At 45.2% G+C, this 25,835-nt stretch overlaps 1 protein-coding gene across 1 annotated transcript in view; it reads left to right on the top strand.

The window, feature by feature from the left end:
- The first annotated feature begins 313 nt into the window (after positions 1–313).
- LOC143628126 (protein SYM1-like) overlaps positions 314–25,835 on the top strand; it is a 51,611-nt gene continuing 26,089 nt past the window's right edge. Inside the window, exon 1 of the mRNA XM_077097793.1 lies at positions 314–1,089. Within this exon, the coding sequence (XP_076953908.1) occupies positions 763–1,089 (327 nt within the window). The 5' untranslated portion in view covers positions 314–762. The remainder of the gene's footprint in view (positions 1,090–25,835) is intronic.

The raw sequence follows: 25,835 nt of genomic DNA on the forward strand, positions 1-25,835 counted from the left end.
TTAGAATCAAATTATATATATATATATATATATAAAGCAGAGTGATGTCTTTATGACAATTCGTCAAGTCCGATCGAGAAACCTGCGCCCAAAGTGCTTACGTAGCCGGTCACCGTTTGGCTAAGATCCTTGATGACTAATTCGTAAACCAAGTGTATAAATTGTAGAAGTGAAAACTCAAAAAATAAAAAAAAGTTGTGTTGCCTTTTATTTTCATTTTTGTCCATAGTATTTAAAAAGTATCTAAAATAGTCTATCAAGAACTGTCGGTCGATGCTTCCTTTACAACCGCAGGCGATTTTTGTTTTGTCACCCAACAAAACTTGTGGACGAGTAATATCACGTCACATGTACCTGAAATCCGTTGACAGTTTATCAATGTCGGGCGATGGTTTATTAGTTTAATGAGTTATTTTTGTTTTCTTGTCTATAATAAAGTTAATTGTTTGTTCAACCACGGTACAAAAAAAGTGGTCACTCGATAACCAGCCTGATTTTTAAAAATATTATCTTAACGGTTTAACATGTACCTAAACTAGAATACCGAATACATTGCCATCTAATAGAAGAATATCTTTTGTCAATCTAAAAATATGATTAGAAAATAAACCCACTTATACACGTGCGATTGATACTAATACCCAACATGCCAGCCACACATGTACACCTTCATCCCAATTCCCATAAACCAATAAATTGCGTTCTTAAGCTTCCTATTTCCATTGAAACTGAAAGAAAGACTCATTTAAGATACAAATCAAAATGAATTCAGTTATCAACAAAACTTACCACCACATTCGAATGTGGTGCTCAATATCGGATTCAATTGGTGTTCGGGTTCACAGAAGCCATGTCCAACCGAAACCACAACTTTCCAACGTGTGTTACTCGCGATTTCCTGGTCGGAGAGCGTTGTTTTCTGTGCCAGCTAGACGTTTTAGTAGTGCGGCCAGTGGCGCATCGACGCTGGCTTCCTTGAGTACTGGTGGACCGGTTTTGTGGTATTTGAGCATGATTAAAGCTCGACCGATTATTACTAAGAGCGTTACATGTGCTCTCAGTTTCACTGCTGCTGATTTAACGTCTCAGGTACTTTATTTCTTTCGGTCCCTGAAGAGCTAGGTCCCAGCAGAGCCCAGTTGGACCCGCAAGACTCACCTTGAAGAGGGACGTCTGCGCAAGGACCAACTGGTTCCGCAGGACCAACCATGCTCAGAGATGAAGACCTTACGCGCAGTACGCCAGCTGTTCCCGCAGGAAAAGCCTCCCAATGGTGAAGTACCCCGCCTGTTCCCGCAGCTGCGGGTACAAGCCATCAGGGAAGGCTATCCGCACTAACAGCAAGGCTACACGCATAAGGCACTAAATAATTCAGTAATGTCACCTGAAGGAATGAGCAAGGCGGGAACACTCCCACCCAAATGAGCCAGTCCGTACGCTTCTGGAAGGTCTTTTGTACTATACCTGCCAAGGTATGGACAAAATAGACAAGATCTGACCAGAGCGGCCCATGAACCAATCACAGGGTGACAGCTCACCGACAACAGTACGAGGAGCACGCTCTAGTACAAAATGTCACTATCGGCCGCTGCCTACTCACCAACCCTTGTGTGGCACGTACATAGCCTGCAGTTGGTGGAAAAGGAACAGTACACAGCCGGCCATGTCACTATCAGCCGCTGCCTACCCACCAACTACCAGCATGGCACGTGCGTAGCCCACAGTTGGTGGAAAAGGAATATTATACAGCTGGCTGTACCTGCTTGGAAACCTACCTTCGGCTATAAATACTCCAACACCTTGGAACGGTATCATTATCTTGTATCTTATCTTCTCTAGCAATCTCTCTTTATATACACTTATATTCAGAGCAATCTAGTCTGATTCTCGCGCCGGAGGGTGGTCACAAGGAGAAACCCCCCCTTCTCAGTGACGAGCTCACGGTGTCTGTTTTGCAGGTCATCAGAATAACCATCTCTGCCGGACCTAACCCTCGTGGGAAACATTACTTAACCCCCAGATTATCCATAATCTACTCGGGGTCACCTAGTGTTTCTTCATTGCCGCCATCCGTGCATAAAAGCTAGAACTAATTCTCAGTTTTTTCAAAAAACCTCTGAAAAGATGGTTAACGTTACTCCGGTCCCAAGGCCAGTGAGTGACCAAGAAACCCCGGTAACCACAACCCCAGCTACTGGGGGGAACACCGGCGGTTACACAAATTTTACGAACACTACCCCGGTTACCCAAGCCGGGGCAAGTGCAGTAAACAATCTTTCACTGGGACTCACCGATGCCCAGTTGGAGAAACAGACGAGGCTCCCCCGCCAAACTCTCGATCAAGTTAAGGCGTGGGCCGAAGCACGTCAGAAGGAATTCCAAGCTGAGTTGGATGAACGCTTGCGTTCACTCCAACAGGCTGACGAATTCGGAAGCACTCGACAACAGCTCAACATGAGCAGTGAGTGCGAGTACTCGGACGATGATCGGGAGGAATCCAACACCGACGCAAACCCTCGCCATAGGGCGAAAGGGAAGCGTAAGGAAACGGACTTCCAACCAAGAAGGAATTTCGGAGAAACCTTCAAACCAAGGACCGCGGGGGGAAACCCACGTGACTTCTCCAAAACCTTTAGACCAACTGTTGCAAATGCGGGAACGTCCAAATTTGCAAGGGACATTGCGGAAGCAATCGCCCCGAAAAGTGCCAAACAAATGTCCAACATAGGCACTTATGATGGTATGTCCGACCCAGACGATCACTTGAACAGATTCATAGCGGGGGCAACCGTCAGCAACTGGACGGAACCCACGTGGTGTTATATGTTCCAGAAGACGCTGGTTGGAGCGGCCAGGGCGTGGTTTGATCGTTTACCGGTCCACCACATCTATGATTGGGTGGACTTTCAACACAAGTTCAGCCAACACTTCAGTCAACAGAGGAAATATACTGAAGAGCAGTGGACGATCCTCAACTGCGTCAGAGAGGAGGATGAATCTTTACTAATCTTCATCACGCGCTTCAACTCCAAAAAGCTGAGTCTGGGCACCATAAGCGAAGATCTTGTTCGCGCCGCTTTCATCCAGGGCGCCGAATACCCAGAGCTTATCCGCACGTTGACGGGTAAGGACGGCATGCCATCCACATGGGATGCCATCATGACGGCGGCCAAGCGCTTTGCCGAAACGGAGAAGCAACTGGGTAAGGATCTTCCCCAGAATACACACCTCTACACGCAGAGGACTAGAGAAAACAACGTTCGGACCGCTCGGCAAAACAAAAAGAGGAAGCTAGGTATTTGGCAGTCAAGGGTAAACTTTGACACCTCATCCAGCTCTCGCCCTCTAGTGGGCGGAAGGGATAACACGCACCCATCAAGCCGAAAACACCGATGGATGCCACTCACCAAAAGCGTCACGGAAATATTTGCCACCGAAAAACTCCCATGGCCAAAAGCTCCAATGATCCGGCAGAGACCTAATGCGGATCAGAGCAAATCCTGTGACTTCCACGGGACAAAGGGTCACAGCACTGAGGAGTGTACATCCTTGAAGGATATTGTTGAAACATTCGTCAAGGATTGAAGACTTACACACCTTGTGGCATCAATCAAGAATGGAGGGAGGAATGATAAACGATACAAAGGCAACGGACGAAAGCTCGTTGACATCAGCATCCACATGGTTCATAGTAACATCAGAGGAAGAAAAAGACGAATGATAGAACCATGCGCGTGGAAGGAAGCTGAGGTGCGCTTCCCGCGAGTGCCAGGAGGACCCAGCAAAGAAGGCCCTATCGTCATCAAAAGCCAGCTGGGGCACTACATCACTTCCCGCACTCTTGCTGACAACGGCGCCTCGTCAACGGTGATGTATAGGCAGTTCTTCGACAAGCTAGACGACGAAGACAAGGAACGCCTGGAAACGGTCTGCGCCTCGATGGAAGGGTTCGACGGCAGCACAAACACCCCCCTGGGTATCCTATCTTTCCCCGTCATTCTCACGGACGGGAAACACTCCCGCACAGAAGATGTGGACTTTGTCGTGATGAGGAAGCCACACCACACGTACGACATTCTCTTCGGGAGAGACGGGATGGCAAGATTCAATGCCGTGGTATCTTCAGTCCACGGCATGATGGGATGGCCAACAGCTGAGGGTGTAGCGATGATCACCGTCATTCCCCAGGTATGCATCGCATCTGTCTCATCTAAACCCAAAACAAAGATGGCTAAACCAACCATCACCGAACCGGAAGAATGGGCCTTCAATGGCAAATACCCTGACCAGGTCATTATCATTGGCCCAACAGTCATTGATCCTACGCGCACCTTACTCAAACGCTTGCTACTGAAAAACGCTGACATCTTCGCATGGACACCAGCTGACATGACTGGGGTACCTCGAAGTAAGGCAGAGCATAAGCTCAAGTGTGACCCGGCTTTTACGCCAGTCATACAAAAGCGCAGAGTAATGGGGGCGGAGCAAGCTAACGCGTGTAGAACCCAAGTCAAGGAACTCCTTGACGCGGGCATCGTACGCGTTAGCAGATATCAAACATGGGTTACAAATCCCGTTATGGTACCGAAGAATAACAAACAATGGCGCATGTGCATAGACTTCAAAGACTTAAACAAAGCATGCCCCAAAGATTGTTATCCGTTACCCGAAATTGATCTTAAGGTAGATTCGTTAGCACCGTTTCGCCTTAAATGCTTCCTGGATGCATATAAGGGGTACCATCAAATCCACATGGCCGTTGACGATCAGGACAAAACCGCTTTTCGAACGCCCGATGGCACATTTTGTTATCAAATGATGCCATTCGGACTTAAGAATGCCGGGTCCACGTACCAACGCCTGATGGACAAAGAGTTTCATGCCCAAATTGGGAGAAACTTGGAAGTCTACATGGATGACTTGGTCATCAAAAGCCCTGACGCGGAAGCGATGTTGAAGGACATCGAAGAAACTTTCAACACGCTCAGGAAAATAAACATGAAGCTCAATCCGAGCAAGTGTTCCTTTGGGATGGAAGAAGGGAAGTTCTTAGGAGTCATCGTTACTAAAGATGGCTTCAGAGCGAACCCTGAAAAGGTCGAAGCCATTATCAAAATGGAATCACCGACTACTATCAAGCAAGCTCAGACACTGAATGGACGACTAGTCGCACTTAACCGCTTTTTGGCAAACCATGCGGATAAGTCGTTTCCATTCGTGTCAACATTGAGAAACTGCTTAAAGAAAACGCACTTCCGCTGGACACCAGAAGCGGAAGCAGCTTTTCAGGAGATTCGGTCACGCTTGATCGAACTCCCAACGCTCACAGCACCAGAAGCGGGGGAGGAATTAATCCTATACCTTTCCGCCACAGATAGAGCAACCGGAGCAGTCCTGCTAGTAGAACGAAAAGGCATCCAGATGCCAATCTACTATGTTAGCCGTGTCCTAACAGACGTAGAAACCCGGTACTCTACCCTGGAAAAATTAGTCTTAGCACTTGTACAGGCTTCACGCAGGCTAAGACGATATTTCCAAGGTCACCCAATCACCGTTCTCACCAACTTCAAACTTGCAAACGTTCTAGGCAAACCCGAATTGTCGGGACGCCTAGCCAAATGGGCAATAGAATTGGGAGAATACGCGATAAAGTACAAGCCAAGACCAGCCATAAAAGGCCAGGTCTTGGCCGACTTTATTGTAGAAGTCCCCGCTTCGCGGGAGAAAGAGTGCCAGGAGGAGGCTCAACCCTTCCCAGCACAGGACATCCAGGAGGTCTGGCGACTCTACACTGATGGAGCAGCCAGCAACGAGGGTTCAGGCGCAGGGTTGAAACTTACTAACCCAGCAGGTCAAGAATATACTTACGCTATTCGACTGGATTTTCCAAGTACGAATAACGAAGCGGAGTATGAAGCATTCTTGGCCGGGCTGAGAATTGCGCGTAAAATGGGAGTGAAAAACTTGGAAGCCCACGTGGATTCCATGTTAGTAGCCAACCAAATAAACGGGACGTACACGGTCGTGAACGACACAATGGCCCTGTACCTCGCACAAGCAAAGACCCTTATGCGCGATTTTAACGATTGTAAAGTCATACACGTCAAGCGTAGCGAAAACAAATCTGCGGATGCGTTAAGCAAGCTTGCATCGTTAGCCTTCACCCACTTGGGAAAGGATATCCGCATTGAACTCCTTGGAGCACCATCAGTCCCGCACAAGGAAATCTGTGTCATCCAAACCGGCACAGAAACATGGATGACACCAATAATAAATTACCTTGCGGCGGGTATACTACCAGAGTCAAAAACACAGGCAAGAAAAATACGTTGTAAAGCACTGAACTATCAACTCATCGATGACGTCCTTTATAGACGTAACTTTCTTGGCCCACTCCTAAGATGCGTGGACAACCAAGATGCTGACTACCTCCTAAGGGAAGTACACGAGGGCATCTGTGGAGTACACGCAGGTCCACGCGCTGTTGTAGCTAAGCTTAACAATGCGGGATACTTTTGGCCGGGGATGCATACGGATGCGCTGGCATACATCAGAAAATGTAGGTCTTGCCAGCTCTACGCACCCAACACGCATCGCCCGAAGAATGAACTTGTTCCAGTCACCTCGTCACCTCTTCATGGCCATTCCAGAAGTGGGCCATCGATGTGACAGGCCCATTTCCCACAGCAGCAGGAAACGTTCAATTCCTAGTGGTAGCCATCGACTACTTCACCAAGTGGATAGAAGCAAAACCCTTAGCCCAAACAACCGCAAAACATATCAAAAAATTTATTTGGGAATTTATTATTTGTCGTTTTGGACTTCCACAGACTTTGGTGAGCGACAATGGCGCCAACTTTGCTGACAAGAAGTTACAAGAGTGGCTGGAAGAACTTCAAATCACCCACACCTTTACCTCAGTGGCGCACCCGCAGGGTAATGGTGAGGTGGAAAGAGCAAATAAAAGCATCGTCGACGGCATAAAGAAAAGACTCTTGGAACACAGATCCGGCTGGGTGGACGAAGTCCCACACGTCCTTTGGGCAAACAGAACGCTGAAAAAGGCCAGTATGGGAGAAACCCCGTTCAGCCTCACTTATGGCACTGAAGCCATGGTCCCGGTCGAAATTGGTTTACCCTCACCAAGGGTCTTGATTCAGCCAGAAGACAATGATGCGGAAAGATGGTTAAACCTTATGCTAACCGAAGAACGCAGAGACTTAGCCGCAGTGCGTGAAGAGAACTACAAGCGACAAATGCAAAAGTACTACAACACGCGGGTAAAACTCTGCAATTTCAATGTAGGAGACTACATATTGAGTAACAACGAGGCTTCAAACCAAGAGCGCCCAGGAAATCTGGCCCCGGTCTAGGAAGGACCATACATTATCAAAGAAGTTTTGGGAAAGGGCGCATACCGGCTTGAAAGGCTCGATGGCACTCCCATCCCAAGAACATGGAATGGAGCTCAATTACGCAAATGTTACATGTAGATCAATTCCAAACTTGTAAAGAAAAGGCCTAGAGCCACTTCTAATGGAAATGATTCTCCTTTATCACATTGTGTTGATAGCCTTACCTTTATACTTATGAACTTTCCACTCTGATGTGCCGGTATTCACCGCATAAATATGGGAAGAAGTAAGTCGTTGCATGTGGAAGGCGGAAAAACCCGCATAAACTGTCACACCCTCAAAATCCACTAACGGAGTTTTACCGTCAGAGGGTGTGAACTGGCAGGATCGGAATCATTAGTTATAATCAAACCAAAGAAAAATGTTTAAATGTAAATAAGTGCGGAAACGAAAAACCTTAGTTCAAAAGTTGCGTCACGCAGGACGACTTAAAACCAAATGTAACTGTTAAAATTAAGTTTGCAAAATAAAGATGTTTTCAATTAATGCATGCTCCTAAACCGCGCGCCCGCCTCGGCTACCTGAGAATAACATACTAAAAGTGTCAACACAAGGTTGGTGAGTTCACAAGTTAAATAAGATAAATGGTTTAGCGTTTTGCGTAACCTTGTTACGACGTTTATGTGTTGCGTAACCCCGTTACGACGTTTAAGTGTTGTGTAACCACGTTACAACGTTTAAGTGTTTTGCATTACCAGATAGTGTTATGTCAAATTATATATCGATAGGTAGCTAATCTATACAACAAGTATCGCTAAGTGGTTCGCGACCGAAGCTGACTGTTTATCAAGTGCCCGTCACCAGGTCAATCCAGACCATGGTAAGTGTTAGCCAAAATTACACCCACTCAACCTCCAGTTGAGCTTAACGTCGGGTGGGGTTTGTCAAACCCAGTAGTACTACTCAACAGTGACTCGCTATTCCAAATATTAACCGGTCCGATGTGTGGGACTTCAAATGTTACGTTTGCCGCTTAGCCTTTACAAGTGATATATAATTTATAACAAAATCTTAAATATGCGTTTATCTCAGAAAATACGTTTATCGGAGTATGTTATCTCCCCCAAGTGAAAAACGTTTGAAAACAGTTCAAAGAGCGGGGTAAGTGAAACTCACTGTTTGCGAAGATTATCCCGATCTAGATCACCAAGTGATGCGCGTCGTAGAAACTCTCTAGCGTTCTAAATAACAAAGAGATTTTCTAAGTATCGGTACGTTTAACGAGTCTCTAGACTCGGCACATAATTCCTATGCACGTAACAGATTTCGTGTTTCGTTTGTGAGTCGTGTGTGACTTACACAAGTACAATTGTGATACGATACATGAGTGAGCAATTACTTTCGTGTCACGTACTAATAATGTATATCACTAGCAATTTCTCCCCGTAAGGGTGATTTGGTCACACACAACAATTAACTAGCAATTATTCCCGTAAGGGCATTTTGGTCAACAAACAAAGACTAACTAACCATTATTCCCCATAAGGGCAATTTGGTCAATTCATGGCAATCAACTAACAACTATTCCCCGCAAGGGTATTTTGGTCAAAATACAACAATTTTATAAAAACTATCATATTTCATGCATTCCTATACAACTCAGCAGCTAGTTTCGTTATGACAGAATTTCTACTTGAAAGATTGCACTAGTTCACCGATCATAACGTCTCAATTAATTCACCAAAAATCACCACAGAAGCATACATATCTTAGGTTTCCAGAACATATTTTATCTTATTTTTATTCCACATATTTTTCTTATAATGACCAAAACATTACAGCAAACTCATATCAGTCAGATTCATGCGCAACAGAATTTTATTTACAATTCCCGTTAAACGAAAAATCCAATAAATGCAAGACCACTTGGGTTTGGTTCCTAACTCAGTGAGTCAACTTCCAGAAGTGGAACCAACCCAATTGGTCTCGTAGTTCATGAGATATAACATTTACAACATAACCTAACAGCAGGTCTAACAGCTCAGCTTTGCATCACGTTTTTGTAAAATCATAAAAGCATACTTCCACTTATCCAAAAATTACGAATTTATACTTTATAGAAACTAGACTCAACCTAGTTTACTGCAGTACCCACAATCTCAATCAATTTTCACGTTTACACTTCGTTACAGTCAGTTAAACATCGTATATACATTCTGTCCAGAATCTGTTCACATCAAAACTCAACAAAATAACAATCTATGAACTATCATGCATCCATATAACCCTCTAGACACTATAACTACTATCCATGCATATCAATTACACCATACACACATGGTTAGGGTTTTATTTGAACTCACAATCAAGGACACAACAATTAACATGCAATACTATCAAACTAGTTATCAATTCATTATTCAAATAACAACAATCATATTAATCATATGCATGAACAAAATCGGCCAGCTAGGGTTTGTTATTAACCCAACAAACATCAAATTCAATCAACAAGGATGTGAAGGATGATCAAATATACCTTCCTAGCACTTTGTTCTTCAATCAAAGGCTTGAATTGATGGTGTATGTGTGTGTGTTTGTGGACGGCAGCCAAGAGAGAGCAAGGGGGAGGCCGATCGGGTTGTAGGTTAATAAAATAGGTTAGGGTTTGTAGTTAAGGTTATATTTATAGATATACAAGTTACACTCTAGCCCCTAATCTTTCAAGTGTTACATCTCTAGCCTAAACTAGTTGGTTCTTGTTTCTTGTTTAACATTCCATATAACAATCAAGTAACACACATATATCTAACACATAATAATCACATAATTAGTGTTTTGAGGTTTGTCGTTTATTTATCAATCGTTCGCGTCAACTCGTTTGCGTTTCGGTGCAAATCCCGAAAGACTACACATGTAGTAAGTGTTAAGCGTCATTTAAACCCTAGTTTAAATGTAATGAAGTGTGCGTTATAGATTCAACGATCTTAAAGTTTGAATTGACGGAGTTGAGTTAACGGGGTTAACCTGAAATTGACGATTGTCACATCATTCCCATGTTAAAGAATTTTCGTCCCGAAAATTTGAGTCAAGTCGTGATGAGAGCCTGAAAAAGTAAGAAAAATTTTCAGTTTGTCATATCATCCCCTAGTAGAAAGAAATTTCGTCCCGAAATTTAGTTCATACCTCCGGTGATGTTTGACGGTTTGCCGGGTTTCGCGGTTTTCGGTGTTTGGTTAGCCCTTCAAAAAGGTGAGGATACTTTTTCATCATGTGATCCTCGCGTTCCCATGTGAACTCCGGTCCACGTCTCGAGTTCCAACGAATCTTAACGATTGGAATTTTGCTGCGTTTGAGCGTTTTGGTTTCCCAATCCAAAACCTCGACTGGTTCCTCAATGAACCGTAACTGTTCATCAACTTGTAGTTCCTCCAAAGGGACTACTTGGGTTTCATCAGATAGGCATTTCTTCAAATTTGATACGTGGAATACATCGTGTACGCCACTGAGTTCTGTTGGTAGGTCCAGTCGGTACGCCACCGGACCAATGCGCTCAGCTATCCGGTACGGACCAACATATCGTGGGTTGAGTTTGTTTCGCTTACCAAAGCGAACCACACCTTTCCAAGGTGAGACTTTGAGTAACACCCGATCGTTCACTTGAAATTCGAGAGGTTTTCGGCGCTTGTCGGCGTAACTCTTTTGGCGATCTCGTGCTGCTGCCATGCGGTTTCGGATTTGAACAATCTTTTCCGAGGTTTCGAGTACCAGTTCCGGACCAGTGATTTGGCTATCACCCACCTCTGCCCAGCAGAGTGGTGATCGACACTTCCGTCCGTACAGCGCTTCAAACGGCGCTGCCTTAATACTTGCGTGGTAGCTGTTATTATACGAAAACTCTACCAAGGGTAAGTGGGGTTCCCAACTTTTTCCGAAATCTAAGACGCATGCACGCAACATATCCTCCAGGGTCTGAATAGTCCGTTCACTTTGCCCATCCGTCTGAGGATGGTATGCTGTACTCATATCGAGACGGGTGCCCAGTGCGCTTTGCAGCGACTTCCAAAAGTGCGAGGTGAAACGAGAATCTCGATCGGAAATGATCGAGACAGGCACTCCGTGTCTAGACACCACTTCCTTCATGTATACTCGAGTCAGTCTTTCCATTTTGTCTGTTTCTTTAATCGCTAGGAAGTGTGCCGATTTAGTCAACCGGTCAACGATCACCCAGATGGTATCGCATCCCGTCGGTGTCTTAGGCAAACCCGTAATGAAGTCCATAGAGATGTGTTCCCATTTCCACATTGGGAGTTCCGGTTGCTGCAGAAGGCCAGATGGTTTCTGGTATTCTATCTTGACTCTGGCACAAGTCAAACATTTGCTCACGTAGGTGGCAATGTCGGCTTTCATGTTCGGCCACCAGTAAAGTGCCTTTAAATCATGATACATTTTATCTGAGCCAGGGTGGATAGAATATCGGGACTTGTAAGCTTCGTCCATCACTAGAGTTCTCAACTCTCCGTATCGTGGAACCCAAATCCGGTTCTCAAAATATCGGACCCCGTCCGATCTTGTTTCAAGTTGCTTGCTCATGCCCCGCATGAGTTCCGATGGAAGATTATCATCTTTCAAAGCTTCCAGTTGCGCATCGCGAATCTTATCGGGTAAGCTGGCATGAATCGTGAGTTGCAATGCTCTCACCCGTCTGGGTTTATCTGTTTCTTTTCTGCTGAGGGCGTCGGCCACCACATTGGCCTTGCCAGGGTGGTACTTGATGGCACAATCATAATCTTTAAGCAGCTCGACCCAACGACGCTGTCGCATGTTCAGCTCCTTCTGATCGTAGATATGTTGGAGACTCTTGTGGTCGGTGTAAATGGTAAACTTGGTACCGTACAAGTAATGCCTCCATATCTTGAGAGCAAACACCACAGCTCCGAGTTCCAAATCACGGGTCGTGTAGTTCTTCTCGTGAAACCGTAGTTGTCTAGAGGCGTAGGCTATAACCTTCTCGACTTGCATCAGCACACAACCGAGACCTTGTATAGATGCGTCACAGTGCACCTCAAAATTTTCCGTTCCCTCGGGGAGGGCTAAAATAGGGGCGCTACAAAGCTTGGTTTTCAACAGTTGAAAAGCGGATTCTTGCGCGTCACCCCAGTTGTACTTAGTGCCCTTGTGAGTCAAAGCGGTGAGGGGTTGAGCAATCTTTGAAAATCCCTCGATGAAACGCCGGTAGTAGCCGGCCAGTCCTAGGAATTGTCGCACCTCAGTCGGAGTCTTAGGTGCTTCCCAGTTTTTGATGGCCTCTACCTTACCGGGATCGACATGGATACCATTCTCGTTGATCACATGTCCTAAAAAGTGAACCTCGCGAAGCCAAAATTCACATTTCGAGAGTTTAGCATACAGTTGTTCCTTCTTCAGTAGTTCCAGAATTATCCTTAAGTGCTCTTCGTGGTCAGTCTCGTTCTTGGAGTAGACGAGAATATCATCAATGAAAACAATCACGAACTTGTCGAGGTACGCCTTGCATACTCGATTCATGAGATCCATAAATACGGCTGGTGCGTTGGTTAGGCCAAAAGGCATAACCGAAAACTCGTAGTGACCATACCGCGTTCTGAAAGCTGTCTTTGAAATATCTTCTTCGCGCACTCTCAGCTGGTGGTAACCGGATCGTAGATCGATCTTCGAGTAGTAACTCGATCCCTGAAGCTGGTCAAACAAATCATCAATTCGGGGTAAAGGATAACGGTTCTTGACCGTCACCTTGTTCAATTCCCGGTAGTCGATGCACATTCGGAAAGTCCCGTCTTTCTTTCGGACAAACAAGACAGGGGCTCCCCATGGCGATGAGCTAGGTCGGATAAAACCTTTATCCAACAAATCTTGCAACTGAGTGGACAACTCCTGAAGTTCCGCCGGTGCGAGCCGATATGGGGCTCGTGCTATGGGTGCTGCACCGGGTGTCAACTCGATTTGAAATTCGACTTGACGAATAGGAGGGAGTCCGGGCAAATCCTCCGGGAAAACTTCCGGAAACTCTCGCACAACCGGTATGTCTTCAATTCGTTTCTCCTCCGCGGGTTTCTCAACAATCTGCGCCAAAATTGCCGGATGACCCTTTCGTAAATACTTCTGTGCCTTCAAAAGGGTAATGACGCTGGTGGTCATGCCGCTTCTCTCGCCTCGGACCGAAATGATCTCGCCGAAAGGGGTGGTAATATGGACTATCTTATCATGGCATATAATCTCCGCTCGGTTCTCGGATAACCAGTCCATGCCGACAACGACATCGAAACTACTAAGCGTAAAAGGAATAAGGTCGATGTCAAAGACATGACCTGACAGTTTCAACTTACATCCCGCAAGTATATGAGTTGTTACTACAGTTTTACCGTTAGCTAATTCAACAGGAAACTTAGCGTCTAACGGGGTTGGAGTAAGGTTTAAAAGTTGGCTAAAAGCTTTTGACACAAAACTCCTATCAGCTCCAGTGTCAAACAAAACAGAAGCAAAACAATCGTTTACAGGGAACTTACCAGACACCACATGCGGATCATTGCGGGCTTGACCCGATCCAATCACAAACGCTCTTCCTTTGCCATTTCCTCCACCGTTACTGCCACTTCCATTACCCCCATTATTGTCATTCTGTTTCAGCTTGGGGCAATCCTTCCGGAAATGACCTTCCTGTCTGCATTCAAAACATCCCTTAGTCGTCATCGGTGGCTTAGGAGCACCCTTCGCCGCAAGGTCAACTCTACATTCCTTCGCTTGGTGACCTATCTTTCCGCATCTTTGACACTTGACACGGTCACACTGACCAACATGATGAAAGTTGCACCTGTTGCATTTTGGATATTTCCCAGCATATCCGCTCGAAACCTGCCCGCTACCGTTCTTGTTGTTGTTGTGATTCTGAGTGTTGAAATTCCGAGTAAATTCGGGCTTACGGTAGTGGTGTTGCGGTGGGAGGTTTGAGGATGAAGATCTGGTGTTGTCAAACTTTCTCTTCCCGCTATTCGGGTTGCTGTTGTTGTTACTGTTGCTGACGTGGTCATTACTCGGGTTGTCACGGGCCTTAACAGTCGAACCCCTTGGTGGTAACGCACCCTGGGTCACAGCTTGATCCGTCAGTTTGTGAGCTAAACGGATCGCTTGTTGGATCGTGGCTGGTCGGGAAGACGTCACCATGCCCTGAATCTGTGGTGCTAACCCATCAATGTACAACTCTATTCTCTTGCTCGGCGGATCCACCATCCGCGGACACATCACTGCCAACTCGTGCGAACGAGTAGTGTAGGCTTCAATCTCCGAACCCACCATCTTCAACGACCAAAACTCCGATTCTAACTTCGCAATTTCTTCCCTCGGACAGTACTCCTCTCGCATCATGTTTTTGAACTCCTCCCAGTTCATCGCGTTAGCCAGTTCTAATCCAAGGATCTGGACGTTCGTATTCCACCAAGTGAGGGCGGAATCCTCAAGTGTCCCAGCAGCGAATTTGACCCTACTGGCAGGGGGACAGTTACACATCTCAAAGGCCGACTCGGCCTTCTCAGCCCAACGCAGGAAGCCTATAGCTCCCTCAGTGCCCTTAAACGTACTGGGCTTGCAGTCTAGGTAGTTCTTGAAGGTACATGTTCCACTTGGACCTCCAGTATGATTCTGAACGTGTGCAGCTAAAGCGGCAGCAACATGGTCATTCAGCAGAGTTTGGAGTTCAGCTGCAGTCATGCTGATGTTACCACGTCCTCGTCCAGCGTTTCTTCCGGCCATTTCCTAGAATCACAGTATAAAATGTTAAACATGAATTTTTCTTTCATATACAACACACCATACATGTAATAAAAGATAGGTAAGAAAAAAAAAACATCACATCACAACCACATATTAGTCTAAATAATAACTCATGATTAAAACCATTGTATTCGCTACAAAGTATTTCCAATCAATCCTTAAAATCATAGAAAAATAATAGTTAGGATGGAGACAACCCCTCCATCTAAGTATCATCATCACTAGATGTCGTCATCTGAGGACACTTCCGAATGTGCCTCCTCCTCAGCCGGTTCTTCCTCCGGTTCTTCTTCGGGTTCCTCCTCGGGATCTTCCTCGGGATCCTCCTCAGGCTCCTCTTCGGGATCTTCTTCAGGTTCTACTTCAGGCTCTGCCTCAGGTTCGGCTGCGTTCTGAGCAAGTTGCATTTGTAGGATATCGCAACGTTCTAACGCTATTTCGGTTCGGGTCCTTGCTTCTTGGAGTTGCTCTTGCAAGTCTATCATCTCGGCTTGCATCTTCATCATAACCTTCGTTTGTTGCTCACTAGTCTCTTGCATTTCTTTCATTGCCGCTGCCATGCGGGCAATCTCCTCCTGAGTCTCGGTTCCATCTTTAAACAGTCTGGAAACATTCTCTCTCGTGTAGCGCATGTAACCCACATCACGCTCCAAACAAGAAACGACAGCTGCGAGAACTCGCTCCACAGGTTCGGTTATGGGTGGTAGAGTGTTAGGGTAAGCAGGGTGGTTCGGGTGAGGCAATGGGGGAACTTGTTCACGGTAGACCATACGTCTGATCATGTTGGGGTACCAATCCCAGCTAATGTCGTTTTCATACAGGCCTCCGGATAGGCGGTACCTCTTCGGTGCAGGAGCTTCGAGTTCCGGGACTACACGGGGTGGCGAGGCAGTAGGTAACTGCGGTTCCTTCCCGTGAGCATGCGTCATCGAATCGGATGATGATGATGATGAGGGTGGCGTCGACATTCCTACAGGTAAGCCGTGTATATGCGCGCGTATGAGTGAAGGAGGTAAAGAAATAAGATTTCAAGACTACACAAACCTATGCAGTGCGTATCATTATAACTAATGGGTCGTCGCGGTTATAGTCTAGTATGCATGCAGCTTCTAGTTCGCTATAACCAATGGCTCTGATACCAATCTGTCACACCCTCAAAATCCACTAACGGAGTTTTACCGTCAGAGGGTGTGAACTGGCAGGATCGGAATCATTAGTTATAATCAAACCAAAGAAAAACGTTTAAATGTAAATAAGTGCGGAAACGTAAAACCTTAGTTCAAAAGTTGCGTCACGCAGGACGACTTAAAACCAAATGTAACTGTTAAAATTAAGTTTGCAAAATAAAGATGTTTTCAATTAATGCATGCTCCTAAACCGCGCGCCCGCCTCGGCTACCTGAGAATAACATACTAAAAGTGTCAACACAAGGTTGGTGAGTTCACAAGTTAAATAAGATAAATCGTTTAGCGTTTTGCGTAACCTTGTTACGACGTTTATGTGTTGCGTAACCCCGTTACGACGTTTAAGTGTTGTGTAACCACGTTACAACGTTTAAGTGTTTTGCATTACCAGATAGTGTTATGTCAAATTATATATCGATAGGTAGCTAATCTATACAACAAGTATCGCTAAGTGGTTCGCGACCGAAGCTGACTGTTTATCAAGTGCCAGTCACCAGGTCAATCCAGACCATGGTAAGTGTTAGCCAAAATTACACCCACTCAACCTCCAGTTGAGCTTAACGTCGGGTGGGGTTTGTCAAACCCAGTAGTACTACTCAACAGTGACTCGCTATTCCAAATATTAACCGGTCCGATGTGTGGGACTTCAAATGTTACGTTTGCCGCTTAGCCTTTACAAGTGATATATAATTTATAACAAAATCTTAAATATGCGTTTATCTCAGAAAATACGTTTATCGGAGTATGTTATCTCCCCCAAGTGAAAAACGTTTGAAAACAGTTCAAAGAGCGGGGTAAGTGAAACTCACTGTTTGCGAAGATTATCCCGATCTAGATCACCAAGTGATGCGCGTCGTAGAAACTCTCTAGCGTTCTAAATAACAAAGAGATTTTCTAAGTATCGGTACGTTTAACGAGTCTCTAGACTCGGCACATAATTCCTATGCACGTAACAGATTTCGTGTTTCGTTTGTGAGTCGTGTGTGACTTACACAAGTACAATTGTGATACGATACATGAGTGAGCAATTATTTTCGTGTCACGTACTAATAATGTATATCACTAGCAATTTCTCCCCGTAAGGGTGATTTGGTCACACACAACAATTAACTAGCAATTATTCCCGTAAGGGCATTTTGGTCAACAAACAAAGACTAACTAACCATTATTCCCCATAAGGGCAATTTGGTCAATTCATGGCAATCAACTAACAACTATTCCCCGCAAGGGTATTTTGGTCAAAATACAACAATTTTATAAAAACTATCATATTTCATGCATTCCTATACAACTCAGCAGCTAGTTTCGTTATGACAGAATTTCTACTTGAAAGATTGCACTAGTTCACCGATCATAACGTCTCAATTAATTCACCAAAAATCACCACAGAAGCATACATATCTTAGGTTTCCAGAACATATTTTATCTTATTTTTATTCCACATATTTTTCTTATAATGACCAAAACATTACAGCAAACTCATATCAGTCAGATTCATGCGCAACAGAATTTTATTTACAATTCCCGTTAAACGAAAAATCCAATAAATGCAAGACCACTTGGGTTTGGTTCCTAACTCAGTGAGTCAACTTCCAGAAGTGGAACCAACCCAATTGGTCTCGTAGTTCATGAGATATAACATTTACAACATAACCTAACAGCAGGTCTAACAGCTCAGCTTTGCATCACGTTTTTGTAAAATCATAAAAGCATACTTCCACTTATCCAAAAATTACGAATTTATACTTTATAGAAACTAGACTCAACCTAGTTTACTGCAGTACCCACAATCTCAATCAATTTTCACGTTTACACTTCGTTACAGTCAGTTAAACATCGTATATACATTCTGTCCAGAATCTGTTCACATCAAAACTCAACAAAATAACAATCTATGAACTATCATGCATCCATATAACCCTCTAGACACTATAACTACTATCCATGCATATCAATTACACCATACACACATGGTTAGGGTTTTATTTGAACTCACAATCAAGGACACAACAATTAACATGCAATACTATCAAACTAGTTATCAATTCATTATTCAAATAACAACAATCATATTAATCATATGCATGAACAAAATCGGCCAGCTAGGGTTTGTTATTAACCCAACAAACATCAAATTCAATCAACAAGGATGTGAAGGATGATCAAATATACCTTCCTAGCACTTTGTTCTTCAATCAAAGGCTTGAATTGATGGTGTATGTGTGTGTGTTTGTGGACGGCAGCCAAGAGAGAGCAAGGGGGAGGCCGATCGGGTTGTAGGTTAATAAAATAGGTTAGGGTTTGTAGTTAAGGTTATATTTATAGATATACAAGTTACACTCTAGCCCCTAATCTTTCAAGTGTTACATCTCTAGCCTAAACTAGTTGGTTCTTGTTTCTTGTTTAACATTCCATATAACAATCAAGTAACACACATATATCTAACACATAATAATCACATAATTAGTGTTTTGAGGTTTGTCGTTTATTTATCAATCGTTCGCGTCAACTCGTTTGCGTTTCGGTGCAAATCCCGAAAGACTACACATGTAGTAAGTGTTAAGCGTCATTTAAACCCTAGTTTAAATGTAATGAAGTGTGCGTTATAGATTCAACGATCTTAAAGTTTGAATTGACGGAGTTGAGTTAACGGGGTTAACCTGAAATTGACGATTGTCACATCATTCCCATGTTAAAGAATTTTCGTCCCGAAAATTTGAGTCAAGTCGTGATGAGAGCCTGAAAAAGTAAGAAAAATTTTCAGTTTGTCATATCATCCCCTAGTAGAAAGAAATTTCGTCCCGAAATTTAGTTCATACCTCCGGTGATGTTTGACGGTTTGCCGGGTTTCGCGGTTTTCGGTGTTTGGTTAGCCCTTCAAAAAGGTGAGGATACTTTTTCATCATGTGATCCTCGCGTTCCCATGTGAACTCCGGTCCACGTCTCGAGTTCCAACGAATCTTAACGATTGGAATTTTGCTGCGTTTGAGCGTTTTGGTTTCCCAATCCAAAACCTCGACTGGTTCCTCAATGAACCGTAACTGTTCATCAACTTGTAGTTCCTCCAAAGGGACTACTTGGGTTTCATCAGATAGGCATTTCTTCAAATTTGATACGTGGAATACATCGTGTACGCCACTGAGTTCTGTTGGTAGGTCCAGTCGGTACGCCACCGGACCAATGCGCTCAGTTATCCGGTACGGACCAACATATCGTGGGTTGAGTTTGTTTCGCTTACCAAAGCGAACCACACCTTTCCAAGGTGAGACTTTGAGTAACACCCGATCGTTCACTTGAAATTCGAGAGGTTTTCGGCGCTTGTCGGCGTAACTCTTTTGGCGATCTCGTGCTGCTGCCATGCGGTTTCGGATTTGAACAATCTTTTCCGAGGTTTCGAGTACCAGTTCCGGACCAGTGATTTGGCTATCACCCACCTCTGCCCAGCAGAGTGGTGATCGACACTTCCGTCCGTACAGCGCTTCAAACGGCGCTGCCTTAATACTTGCGTGGTAGCTGTTATTATACGAAAACTCTACCAAGGGTAAGTGGGGTTCCCAACTTTTTCCGAAATCTAAGACGCATGCACGCAACATATCCTCCAGGGTCTGAATAGTCCGTTCACTTTGCCCATCCGTCTGAGGATGGTATGCTGTACTCATATCGAGACGGGTGCCCAGTGCGCTTTGCAGCGACTTCCAAAAGTGCGAGGTGAAACGAGAATCTCGATCGGAAATGATCGAGACAGGCACTCCGTGTCTAGACACCACTTCCTTCATGTATACTCGAGTCAGTCTTTCCATTTTGTCTGTTTCTTTAATCGCTAGGAAGTGTGCCGATTTAGTCAACCGGTCAACGATCACCCAGATGGTATCGCATCCCGTCGGTGTCTTAGGCAAACCCGTAATGAAGTCCATAGAGATGTGTTCCCATTTCCACATTGGGAGTTCCGGTTGCTGCAGAAGGCCAGATGGTTTCTGGTATTCTATCTTGACTCTGGCACAAGTCAAACATTTGCTCACGTAGGTGGCAATGTCGGCTTTCATGTTCGGCCACCAGTAAAGTGCCTTTAAATCATGATACATTTTATCTGAGCCAGGGTGGATAGAATATCGGGACTTGTGAGCTTCGTCCATCACTAGAGTTCTCAACTCTCCGTATCGTGGAACCCAAATCCGGTTCTCAAAATATCGGACCCCGTCCGATCTTGTTTCAAGTTGCTTGCTCATGCCCCGCATGAGTTCCGATGGAAGATTATCATCTTTCAAAGCTTCCAGTTGCGCATCGCGAATCTTATCGGGTAAGCTGGCATGAATCGTGAGTTGCAATGCTCTCACCCGTCTGGGTTTATCTGTTTCTTTTCTGCTGAGGGCGTCGGCCACCACATTGGCCTTGCCAGGGTGGTACTTGATGGCACAATCATAATCTTTAAGCAGCTCGACCCAACGACGCTGTCGCATGTTCAGCTCCTTCTGATCGTAGATATGTTGGAGACTCTTGTGGTCGGTGTAAATGGTAAACTTGGTACCGTACAAGTAATGCCTCCATATCTTGAGAGCAAACACCACAGCTCCGAGTTCCAAATCACGGGTCGTGTAGTTCTTCTCGTGAAACCGTAGTTGTCTAGAGGCGTAGGCTATAACCTTCTCGACTTGCATCAGCACACAACCGAGACCTTGTATAGATGCGTCACAGTGCACCTCAAAATTTTCCGTTCCCTCGGGGAGGGCTAAAATAGGGGCGCTACAAAGCTTGGTTTTCAACAGTTGAAAAGCGGATTCTTGCGCGTCACCCCAGTTGTACTTAGTGCCCTTGTGAGTCAAAGCGGTGAGGGGTTGAGCAATCTTTGAAAATCCCTCGATGAAACGCCGGTAGTAGCCGGCCAGTCCTAGGAATTGTCGCACCTCAGTCGGAGTCTTAGGTGCTTCCCAGTTTTTGATGGCCTCTACCTTACCGGGATCGACATGGATACCATTCTCGTTGATCACATGTCCTAAAAAGTGAACCTCGCGAAGCCAAAATTCACATTTCGAGAGTTTAGCATACAGTTGTTCCTTCTTCAGTAGTTCCAGAATTATCCTTAAGTGCTCTTCGTGGTCAGTCTCGTTCTTGGAGTAGACGAGAATATCATCAATGAAAACAATCACGAACTTGTCGAGGTACGCCTTGCATACTCGATTCATGAGATCCATAAATACGGCTGGTGCGTTGGTTAGGCCAAAAGGCATAACCGAAAACTCGTAGTGACCATACCGCGTTCTGAAAGCTGTCTTTGAAATATCTTCTTCGCGCACTCTCAGCTGGTGGTAACCGGATCGTAGATCGATCTTCGAGTAGTAACTCGATCCCTGAAGCTGGTCAAACAAATCATCAATTCGGGGTAAAGGATAACGGTTCTTGACCGTCACCTTGTTCAATTCCCGGTAGTCGATGCACATTCGGAAAGTCCCGTCTTTCTTTCGGACAAACAAGACAGGGGCTCCCCATGGCGATGAGCTAGGTCGGATAAAACCTTTATCCAACAAATCTTGCAACTGAGTGGACAACTCCTGAAGTTCCGCCGGTGCGAGCCGATATGGGGCTCGTGCTATGGGTGCTGCACCGGGTGTCAACTCGATTTGAAATTCGACTTGACGAATAGGAGGGAGTCCGGGCAAATCCTCCGGGAAAACTTCCGGAAACTCTCGCACAACCGGTATGTCTTCAATTCGTTTCTCCTCCGCGGGTTTCTCAACAATCTGCGCCAAAATTGCCGGATGACCCTTTCGTAAATACTTCTGTGCCTTCAAAAGGGTAATGACGCTGGTGGTCATGCCGCTTCTCTCGCCTCGGACCGAAATGATCTCGCCGAAAGGGGTGGTAATATGGACTATCTTATCATGGCATATAATCTCCGCTCGGTTCTCGGATAACCAGTCCATGCCGACAACGACATCGAAACTACTAAGCGTAAAAGGAATAAGGTCGATGTCAAAGACATGACCTGACAGTTTCAACTTACATCCCGCAAGTATATGAGTTGTTACTACAGTTTTACCGTTAGCTAATTCAACAGGAAACTTAGCGTCTAACGGGGTTGGAGTAAGGTTTAAAAGTTGGCTAAAAGCTTTTGACACAAAACTCCTATCAGCTCCAGTGTCAAACAAAACAGAAGCAAAACAATCGTTTACAGGGAACTTACCAGACACCACATGCGGATCATTGCGGGCTTGACCCGATCCAATCACAAACGCTCTTCCTTTGCCATTTCCTCCACCGTTACTGCCACTTCCATTACCCCCATTATTGTCATTCTGTTTCAGCTTGGGGCAATCCTTCCGGAAATGACCTTCCTGTCTGCATTCAAAACATCCCTTAGTCGTCATCGGTGGCTTAGGAGCACCCTTCGCCGCAAGGTCAACTCTACATTCCTTCGCTTGGTGACCTATCTTTCCGCATCTTTGACACTTGACACGGTCACACTGACCAACATGATGAAAGTTGCACCTGTTGCATTTTGGATATTTCCCAGCATATCCGCTCGAAACCTGCCCGCTACCGTTCTTGTTGTTGTTGTGATTCTGAGTGTTGAAATTCCGAGTAAATTCGGGCTTACGGTAGTGGTGTTGCGGTGGGAGGTTTGAGGATGAAGATCTGGTGTTGTCAAACTTTCTCTTCCCGCTATTCGGGTTGCTGTTGTTGTTACTGTTGCTGACGTGGTCATTACTCGGGTTGTCACGGGCCTTAACAGTCGAACCCCTTGGTGGTAACGCACCCTGGGTCACAGCTTGATCCGTCAGTTTGTGAGCTAAACGGATCGCTTGTTGGATCGTGGCTGGTCGGGAAGACGTCACCATGCCCTGAATCTGTGGTGCTAACCCATCAATGTACAACTCTATTCTCTTGCTCGGCGGATCCACCATCCGCGGACACATCACTGCCAACTCGTGCGAACGAGTAGTGTAGGCTTCAATCTCCGAACCCACCATCTTCAACGACCAAAACTCCGATTCTAACTTCGCAATTTCTTCCCTCGGACAGTACTCCTCTCGCATCATGTTTTTGAACTCCTCCCAGTTCATCGCGTTAGCCAGTTCTAATCCAAGGATCTGGACGTTCGTATTCCACCAAGTGAGGGCGGAATCCTCAAGTGTCCCAGCAGCGAATTTGACCCTACTGGCAGGGGGACAGTTACACATCTCAAAGGCCGACTCGGCCTTCTCAGCCCAACGCAGGAAGCCTATAGCTCCCTCAGTGCCCTTAAACGTACTGGGCTTGCAGTCTAGGTAGTTCTTGAAGGTACATGTTCCACTTGGACCTCCAGTATGATTCTGAACGTGTGCAGCTAAAGCGGCAGCAACATGGTCATTCAGCAGAGTTTGGAGTTCAGCTGCAGTCATGCTGATGTTACCACGTCCTCGTCCAGCGTTTCTTCCGGCCATTTCCTAGAATCACAGTATAAAATGTTAAACATGAATTTTTCTTTCATATACAACACACCATACATGTAATAAAAGATAGGTAAGAAAAAAAAAAACATCACATCACAACCACATATTAGTCTAAATAATAACTCATGATTAAAACCATTGTATTCGCTACAAAGTATTTCCAATCAATCCTTAAAATCATAGAAAAATAATAGTTAGGATGGAGACAACCCCTCCATCTAAGTATCATCATCACTAGATGTCGTCATCTGAGGACACTTCCGAATGTGCCTCCTCCTCAGCCGGTTCTTCCTCCGGTTCTTCTTCGGGTTCCTCCTCGGGATCTTCCTCGGGATCCTCCTCAGGCTCCTCTTCGGGATCTTCTTCAGGTTCTACTTCAGGCTCTGCCTCAGGTTCGGCTGCGTTCTGAGCAAGTTGCATTTGTAGGATATCGCAACGTTCTAACGCTATTTCGGTTCGGGTCCTTGCTTCTTGGAGTTGCTCTTGCAAGTCTATCATCTCGGCTTGCATCTTCATCATAACCTTCGTTTGTTGCTCACTAGTCTCTTGCATTTCTTTCATTGCCGCTGCCATGCGGGCAATCTCCTCCTGAGTCTCGGTTCCATCTTTAAACAGTCTGGAAACATTCTCTCTCGTGTAGCGCATGTAACCCACATCACGCTCCAAACAAGAAACGACAGCTGCGAGAACTCGCTCCACAGGTTCGGTTATGGGTGGTAGAGTGTTAGGGTAAGCAGGGTGGTTCGGGTGAGGCAATGGGGGAACTTGTTCACGGTAGACCATACGTCTGATCATGTTGGGGTACCAATCCCAGCTAATGTCGTTTTCATACAGGCCTCCGGATAGGCGGTACCTCTTCGGTGCAGGAGCTTCGAGTTCCGGGACTACACGGGGTGGCGAGGCAGTAGGTAACTGCGGTTCCTTCCCGTGAGCATGCGTCATCGAATCGGATGATGATGATGATGAGGGTGGCGTCGACATTCCTACAGGTAAGCCGTGTATATGCGCGCGTATGAGTGAAGGAGGTAAAGAAATAAGATTTCAAGACTACACAAACCTATGCAGTGCGTATCATTATAACTAATGGGTCGTCGCGGTTATAGTCTAGTATGCATGCAGCTTCTAGTTCGCTATAACCAATGGCTCTGATACCAATCTGTCACACCCTCAAAATCCACTAACGGAGTTTTACCGTCAGAGGGTGTGAACTGGCAGGATCGGAATCATTAGTTATAATCAAACCAAAGAAAAACGTTTAAATGTAAATAAGTGCGGAAACGTAAAACCTTAGTTCAAAAGTTGCGTCACGCAGGACGACTTAAAACCAAATGTAACTGTTAAAATTAAGTTTGCAAAATAAAGATGTTTTCAATTAATGCATGCTCCTAAACCGCGCGCCCGCCTCGGCTACCTGAGAATAACATACTAAAAGTGTCAACACAAGGTTGGTGAGTTCACAAGTTAAATAAGATAAATCGTTTAGCGTTTTGCGTAACCTTGTTACGACGTTTATGTGTTGCGTAACCCCGTTACGACGTTTAAGTGTTGTGTAACCACGTTACAACGTTTAAGTGTTTTGCATTACCAGATAGTGTTATGTCAAATTATATATCGATAGGTAGCTAATCTATACAACAAGTATCGCTAAGTGGTTCGCGACCGAAGCTGACTGTTTATCAAGTGCCAGTCACCAGGTCAATCCAGACCATGGTAAGTGTTAGCCAAAATTACACCCACTCAACCTCCAGTTGAGCTTAACGTCGGGTGGGGTTTGTCAAACCCAGTAGTACTACTCAACAGTGACTCGCTATTCCAAATATTAACCGGTCCGATGTGTGGGACTTCAAATGTTACGTTTACCGCTTAGCCTTTACAAGTGATATATAATTTATAACAAAATCTTAAATATGCGTTTATCTCAGAAAATACGTTTATCGGAGTATGTTATCTCCCCCAAGTGAAAAACGTTTGAAAACAGTTCAAAGAGCGGGGTAAGTGAAACTCACTGTTTGCGAAGATTATCCCGATCTAGATCACCAAGTGATGCGCGTCGTAGAAACTCT

The sequence above is a fragment of the Bidens hawaiensis genome, unplaced genomic scaffold, assembly GCF_021521415.1.
Source record: "Bidens hawaiensis isolate Kalapana, Puna unplaced genomic scaffold, B.hawaiensis_p1.1 tig00004817_1, whole genome shotgun sequence".
NCBI lineage: Eukaryota > Viridiplantae > Streptophyta > Magnoliopsida > Asterales > Asteraceae > Bidens > Bidens hawaiensis.